This window comes from Suncus etruscus, chromosome 6, assembly GCF_024139225.1.
Source record: "Suncus etruscus isolate mSunEtr1 chromosome 6, mSunEtr1.pri.cur, whole genome shotgun sequence".
In the NCBI taxonomy this organism is placed as follows: domain Eukaryota; kingdom Metazoa; phylum Chordata; class Mammalia; order Eulipotyphla; family Soricidae; genus Suncus; species Suncus etruscus.
Genome location: NC_064853.1, coordinates 48965477 through 48973545, shown reverse-complemented (window position 1 = coordinate 48973545; position 8069 = coordinate 48965477). Strand labels below are relative to the sequence as shown.

The window sequence follows — 8069 nt, the reverse complement described above, 5'->3', positions numbered from 1 at the left end:
TGGCTTGCCTTCTCCACTCTTTAGACAAAGCAGCTTTTTAATTAATTTAGAGAGGTTTATCCCAGGGCGATTTCTGAGCCTAGAGCCAGGAGAAACCCCTGAGCACTGCGGGTGTGACCCAAAAACGAAGAAGGAGGAGGCCGGAGGAGGAGGAGGAGGAGGAGGAGGAGGAGGAGGAGGAAGAAGAGGAAGAAGAGGAAGAAGAGGAGAAGAGGAAGAAGAAGAAGAAGAAGAAGGAAGAGAAGAAGAAGAGGAAGAAGAAGAAGAAGAAGAAGAAGAAGAAGAAGAGAAAGAAGAAGAAGAAGAAGAAGAAGAAGAAGAAGAAGAAGTTGAAGAAGAAGAAGAAGAAGAAGAAGAAGAAGAAGAAGAAGAAGAAGAAGAAGAGAAGAAGAAGAAGAAGAAGAAGAAGAAGAAGAAGAAGAAGAAGAAGAAGAAGAAGATGATAGGGGTTTGCCCTTGCATTGCAGAAGGACAGGTGGTTCGATTCGAATCCCGGCATCCCCATATGGTCCCCCGAGCCCTGCCAGGCGCGATTTCTGTAGCATAGAGCTAGAGGAGTAACCCCTGAGCGCTGCCCGGGTGTGACCCAAAAACAAACAAAATAAAATTAAAATAAATTACAGGTAGTACACAACAAGCCATTTTGGGGGAGGGGGTTTGTGTCCGCATCTGGTGTTACCTTAGGTGATTACTCCTGGCTCTGCCCTCCCAGAAATCAGTTTCGGCAGTACTTGTGGGACAATATGGGATGCAGAGGAACCAAATTCTGGGTTGACTTGAGTGCAAAGCAAGTTCCCTACCTGTTGTACTTTCTCTCCTGTGACAGTGAGTCATTTTTAATTAAATAGTACATTCGATGTGTGAGACCATCACCTACCTCTAAGTAGTTACCCAAACAATTTCTTGGGTCTGCTTGCCTAGCAAGCTGACCCTGACCCCAACAAAGAGAAAAAAATGCTGATCTTGAATCACGTGATTTCACCACATGTGGGCTTAAAAAAATACCTTGCTTTTGTATGTTCTAAGTTTTTTGTTTTGGGGTTTGGGTTTTTGGTTTGGGGGCCACACCCAGCGATGCGCAGGACTCATTTCTAAACTCTTTAATCGGGATCACTCCTGGTCAGTCAGCTTTGGGAACCATATTCCCATGCTGGAGATTGAACTTCGGTTGTCAACGTGTAAGGCAAGTGCCTTGCTGCACTTGCGCTTTTCTCCCTGAAATTTCCACTTCAAAAAAAACATTTTGAAAATGTGTCTTGGGACCCGGAGAGATAGCACAGCGGTGTTTGCCTTGCAAGCAGCTGATCCAGGACCCCAAGGTGGTTGGTTCGAATCCCGGTGTCCCATATGGTCCCCCCGTGCCTGCCAGGAACTTTTTCTTGAGCAGCACAGCCAGGTGTAACCCCCTGAGCACCGCCGGGTGTGGCCCCCCAAAACAAAGAAAATGTGTCTTGGTGACATTTTATCCCATTTAATTCATACAAGACTTGGGGCCAGAGTGATAGCGCAGCGGAAGGGTTGTATATGTACATGTACTTGTATATGTATATGTACAACTAAAAATGATTAATGGAAAGCTGAGAGTACAGTTCACAGGTAAAGTACTTGCTTTGTATGTGTGAAGCCTTGAGTTTGACCCCCTCAAACCAAAATTTTAAAAGCACTAGAGGAACAGTGCAATGGCTCAGATCAACCTGCCTTGCAAGCATATGTCACAAGTTCAAATCCCCTGTGTTCTCACAGTTGGAAGCTGACAGCTATCCTGTCTCTGAGCCCTGACTCTGAAAGTGACTTCTGGTCAGGCCACAGCCATTATCTTGTGTGCCTTTACTAAGACTGAAACTAAAGAAAAACGCAACCACTGCTTCCAGGAGTGCATACAAATCTGTCAGCATAATAACATAATCAATAACAAAGTGGGGGAGAAAAATATGTTTTTGTTTTGTTTTAGTTTTAGGGCCACATCCAGTGCTCAGGAATCACTCTTGGCAGTGCTGCCGGGGGCTGTGTTGCGTGCCAGAAATTGAACCCAGGTTAGCTATATGCATCTTATCTGCTATCTGTGACTCTTATTTTTACTTTTGCAGTGCAGGAACCCAAACCCAGGACCTCACATATACTGAGTTATTACCCATAAGATGATTAATAAAAAGTAATTCAGAGTACTGGAGAGCTATCACAGGAGTTAAAGTATTTGCCTTGCATGCAGTCCCTCTAGTTTGATCTAGTCACTATATATAGCCCCCTAAGAACCTCTAGGAAGGACACCTGAACACAGAGCCAGGAATAAATCCTGATGCTGAGTGTGCCCCAATCTCCACACCAACAATACAATAAATATAATTTAATAAATAAAACAGGTAATCTGGTACTAAGAGAGATAGTACCTGGGTAAGGCACTTTCCTTCATCCAGCCATCTGGGTTCAAAACACCGGTATCACACTCTTGTACCTTACCATCCATCCCACACCCCACTTCCAACATGACCAGGGGTCACTACTGAGCATAGAGCCAGGAATATAGCCTGAGCAAGTGTGAGTATAACTACAAAATCCATAAAAGCTTTCCCTGCCCTAAATTTAGTACAGCCAAATAAAATAGTTAATATAGCCAGTCGACTCTCCAGGCCAGAGTGACAGCACAGCAAGTAGAGTGTTTGCCTTGCACAAGACCAACCTGGGACCAACCCAAGTTCAATCCCTGGCATCTCATATAGTCCACAGAGCCTTCCAGGAGCTATTTCTGAGCACAGAGCCAGGAGTAACCCTTGAGCATCACCAGATGTGGCCCCCAAAACATATATATATACAATATATAACAGTATATATGTGTATATATATACATATATATTGTATATATATATATATATAGGGCCGGATGTGGCCCTAAAACACACATTTTCCTCCCCCCACCTTGTTACTGATTATGTTATTATGCTGACAGATTTATATACAATATAGTTTATATACAATTATATATTTATATTGTATATAAACATATATATATGTTTACAAAGGCCAAACTTCCTGAAAGTAAACACTATTATTTTTTTCACATTTAATTAAATGGCTGAAGAAAAAAAATTAAAGTAGTTTTTCCTAGCCTTTAACCTAGGCTTCTTTGAACTTAATTGCACAATGAAAGTTTAGTATCACACCCATTCAATAATACATCAATACATTGTACAAACTAAAATTCCAGTATCTAGTGGATCAAATCCCTGTGAATTTCAAAAGGTGAAGAGAGGTGGCAAGGAGTGGGCCAGAGGTGGTTCAGTGATAAAATGCACGTTTGCTTGCAAAAGATCAGGGTTCTGGGGCTGAAAGTATATAGTACAGCAGGCAGGATATTTGCCTTGCATGCTCTGACTGGCATCGATTCCTGGCCCACCATAGTCCCAGAAGACCTGTTAGGAAATTATCCCTGGGCACACAGTCAATAGTAAGTACCCAAAAGCAGAAAACAAAATAATAACAAAAATATCTGCCTTTTATCCTGGCACTGAGAAAAGAAAAAGAATAAAGAAGGGAATGAGGAAGAAAAGAAGGAAAAGAGCAAAGAGAGACCAAAACAGGAAGTTACAATAAAATAACTATGGTCACTGGAAGAGATAGTAGAGCAAGTGGGGCATTTGTCTTGTGTAATGACCAGTGTCCAATCCCAAGACACCCCATATAATTTCCAGAGCATGGAGTAAGCTTAAGCACTGCTTCCAGCAAAAAATTCCCCACGACCCTAAACTAAATGAGGTTATCCTCGACAATACACCCCCTGTACATTCCTATGTTACCCATCATTTTTTGTTTGATTTTGGGGCCACACCAGCGGTACTCAGGAATTACTCCTGGCTTTGAGCTCAGGCATCACTCTTGGCAGCCTCTGGGGACCATCTGGGATACCTGAGATCGAACCCAGGTCAAGTCAAAGGCCCTTATGGTGCGATCTCCCTGACCCTTTTTAAAACTCCTCTGTTGGGTGCTACTAGTCCAAGAAAGGGAAGGCTTCTTGTGCTTGTTTAATAAACTTTACAGGCCAGCAGCAGCAGGGTGTGGCACTCAGTCCCTCCCCACCCCCCAAAAAAAAAAAACCAAAACGAAACCAAACAAAACCTTTGGATTGAAACTGAGAGATCGGGATGAACTCCGCAGATCATTCTAACGAGTCCAAGAGCAAAAACGTTTCAGACCCTTTCCCATGATTACTCTCCAATACAGTCCAATTATTTAACGACGGAGTTCTGGGCCTCCCCAAAGGCTAGACCTGCCTCTCGCTCGGGATTCGCTCGGAAACACAGAAGTCCCGCCCTCCTCCTCATCGTGATTCGCTACTTCGTGCAACGTCCCGCCCCTCCGTCGAAAAGATTGGCTGCCGGCCATCACCGCCGTTAGCGCCTAAGAGATGCTGCGACGCCTGCGCCAGTAACTGACTTAGGTGCTGCAGCGAGCAATGGCAGCTCCGGCGTTGGCGGCCCAGGTGCGGCTCGGCGTGTGCGGCGTGAGGGGCCTGGCAAGCCCGAGGATTCAAGTCCGATCAGGTACGCCACGGCCGTGTGAGCCACGCCAGCCTTAGCGTGGGTCTCTGCCACCTTTTGTTAACGTCCCTTTCTCTTCTCTCCAGCCTGTAAATACGACTCCCACGGCGGCTCCATCCGAGAGGGGCGGTGGGGCCTTCGCCAAGAGAGAAAAGGCTGAAGAGGAGCGCTACTTTCGGTGAGGCCCACTGGGGTCCCCAGGCCCCCCCCCCCACAAGATCGCTAACTCCCTTCTCGGCCCTGCCCCTTTCTGAATTCCAGTAAGGGGCTTGAGCCCCTCCGGGGTCCCTTGCTGGTGGATGGATTCCCCAGAGCACTGCTGTGACTCCAAAACAAAAAATAATTAAGTAAAAAAGCTTTTTTTGGGGGGGTGGGGCTTGGACCACACCTGAAGGACCTAATGTTGCTACCATAAGAGTATTCCAAAATTTTTCAGGGGACCCTGGACCCAATTTATTTTTCCACTAGGATGAGGGCCCAGGCTTATCTATTTCCAAAAGACTCAAATCCAGGAATCACTCAGTTCTTGCTGAATCATTGCCCACCCCCAGCTGTGGATTCTTCCCAGATCATTGGAACCTCCTCCTGACCTCCTCTCAAGTTGTAGGTCTGACCTTTCAGTATTTCCTCGGCCCTCATCCACCTATTACAAACCCAGACATTTTTCTCCAGTTTTTATCCCAAAAAGCTATATAGCTTTTCAGTGCCTTGCATAGATGGATGCCTTGACGAGCCCTTTTCACCCATCTCTATACATCTATGGGTGTCCAGTTGAGCCGCACAAGTGGGATGATCATAGGCCCTGGTGCCTGAAGTTCTTTGAGATTTCCTCCTTCCTGAAACATTTTGACCCTGCCCCAACTGTAGCCCTTGCCCCATCCCACTCAGAGAAGCCCAACCCAGTCTAACCAGCCTTCCTGCCTAGTTCTGGACCTAGATTAAGTTCTCTCTCTCTCCTGTGTGTGTAAATGGGAACTGGAGAGATAGCAAATAGCTCAGTTCTATAGCTGGAGCTCATTTCTTGCATACAGGAAGCTGTTTGATCCCCAATTCTACCATTGTGGACTCCCATCCCCTCCAGTTCTCAAGCACTGAAGTGTGACCCTCCCCTTCCCCTTAAAAAAAAACTCAGTATGCAAAAGTCCTGTGAGATAATAGTATAGCAGTAGGGACTCTACTATCTGGCCATGTATGGCCCCCCAAAAAATATTTTGAACCTTTGGAGTAGGCTGGGTCTATTTATTTTTGTTTTTGTTTTGTTGATACATGATGGCAGTGCTCAGGTTACTCCTGGCTCTGCATTCAGGGATCATTCCTGGCAGGGATTGGAACCATATACCATCAAGGGATTTGGATGAATCCTAGTTGGCTGCATGCAAGGCTTTAACCTTCCTTATCTTCTCTGACTCAGTTCTTTTTGGGTTTTTTGGGTGTGGGGGGGGTCTGTTTTCAAGCAAGACCCCTACACATATTTAATTGGTTTCTAACTACAACTTGGAGCAATTAATTGATCTTCTCTTTCTCCTTTTTTGTTTGTTTTGGAGCTACTTTTTGCAATGTTCAGAGGCTACTCCCAACTTGTAGGGGCTGAGGCTGGTTTGTACTTGGGACAATGCAGTGCTAGGTTCTAACCAGGGGGATTCAACATACAAAGTATATGCTCTAGTCCTTTGAACCAGGCAAAAGAAGTCTGTCTACTTTTGCTTATTCATAAGAATTTACTGCCATACAGAAAGCTTGAGAGTATCTCAAAGATCTTGGGGGCCGGGAAAGTGGCGCTAGAGGTAAGCAAGCGCTAGTGTAGACGGACAGCGGTTCGATCCCTGACATCCCATATGTCCCCTCAAGCCGAGGGGCGATTTCTGAGCGCATAGCCAGGAGTAGCCCTGAGCATCAAACCAACGGGTGTGGCCCAAAAACCAAAAGCCAAAACAAGATCTGAAGTATATGCTTTGCACCTAGGAGTGCCAAGTTTAATTCCTGGTGCATGGTCCCCCATTAGGGGACCCACATACTTCCTTGGGCACTATAGGGAGAGGCAATCCCCACCCCAGGCAATAGACAGGAAGAGTTCCTATTGCTCTGCCAGATGTTTCCCCAGAACAACAATCCCCCCATCCCCTTTTTTAAATAGTATTGTAGATCTTAAGAATTTATGTCACAGGGCTCTGGAGTTTTCTGCTCCAAAGAACTAAAAATTCTAGAAGGTAGAATTATTTTAGTTACGGGAACTGAGAGAGTACAACAGATATTTGCAGCTTAACAGGGTTCAATCCCTGCATTCCAAATGATCCCGAATACTTCAGGAATTATTCCTGAGCACAGAGCCAGGAGTAAAGGCCTTGAGGCATCTCTGGGTATGGCCCCAAAAACAAGCAATTTAACCATCTCTCTCTCTCTTTTTTTTTTTTTTTTTGGTTGGGAAAGAGGCATATCTGACTTTGCTCAGGGGTTACTCCTGGTGGTACTCAGGGTAAAATATATGGTGTTAAGGATGGACGCAAAAAAGGCAAGCGCCTGAACCTCTGTTGTTTCTCTCTTGCCCAATTTGGCTATATATTGGTGGAATATTCTTTCTTTAGTGAGGCCTGAAGGGTGTAGAAGATGACTAGTCAGACTCCCACTGGGATTGGGATCTTTGCCCCATAGATAGCTATTGTGGGTTATGTTGGGGATTTCTTTTTTTTTTTTTTTGTTTTGTTTTGTTTTTTTTGTTTTTGTTTTTGGGCCACACCCGGTGACGCCTCAGGGGTTCCTCCTGGCTATGCGCTCAGAAGTCGCTCCTGGCTGGGGGACCATATGGCATGCCGGGGGATCGAACCGCGGTCCTTCCAAGGCAAGCGCAGGTAAGGCAGGCACTTTACCTCCAGCGCCACCGCCCGGCCCATGTTGGGGATTTCTTGAGGGCAAAGGATTGGGATTAAACCCAGAGCCACTGTGTTCTTGTAGAGCGCGATCCAAAGAACAGCTGGCAGCCTTGAAGCAGCACCATGAAGACGAGATTGATATTCATAAGAAGGAGATTGAGGCGTCTGCAGAAAGAAATTGAGCGGCACAAGAAGAAGATTCACATGTTGAAAAAACATGATGATGATGACTAAGTGCTCACAGTTCCTTGTAGAATGGCTACAAATCATTGTCCCCATTCTATGTACAAGTTATGGTTTACTTCTATATTGATATGTATTATCACAGATTACAATAAATCTTACTTATGATTCTGTCTAATGTGCCTAATCTAGAAAAGGGCAGGGGTGGAGAATATAACTTCTAAAACTGCTAAAATGAAATTGAATGGACTGGAATAGGGAACTTAGTTTAAAACAAAATGTGTATGTGTGTTGCAAGGTCCTGGGAGAATGACATAGGAAAAAGAGAAGGCCCTTAATCTGGGGCCGGAGAGATAGCACAGTGGGAGGGCATTTACCTTGCATGCAGCCAACCCAGGGACCAACAGTGGTTTCCTTGTGGGTGGTTTGATTCCCGGCATCCATATGGTCCCCTGAGCCTGCCAGAGCAATTTCTGAGCACAGAGGC

General features: G+C 45.3%; 1 protein-coding gene across 1 annotated transcript; it reads left to right on the top strand.

Annotated features, from left to right (window-relative positions):
* The first annotated feature begins 4390 nt into the window (after window positions 1-4390).
* Window positions 4391-7742, top strand: ATP5IF1 (ATP synthase inhibitory factor subunit 1). Its single transcript, XM_049775214.1, is given in 5 exon segments — window positions 4391-4507; window positions 4509-4535; window positions 4619-4710; window positions 7482-7560; window positions 7562-7742. Coding segments are annotated over 5 exon segments (330 nt in total). The 5' UTR covers window positions 4391-4447; the 3' UTR covers window positions 7634-7742.
* Window positions 7743-8069: the final 327 nt, after the last annotated feature.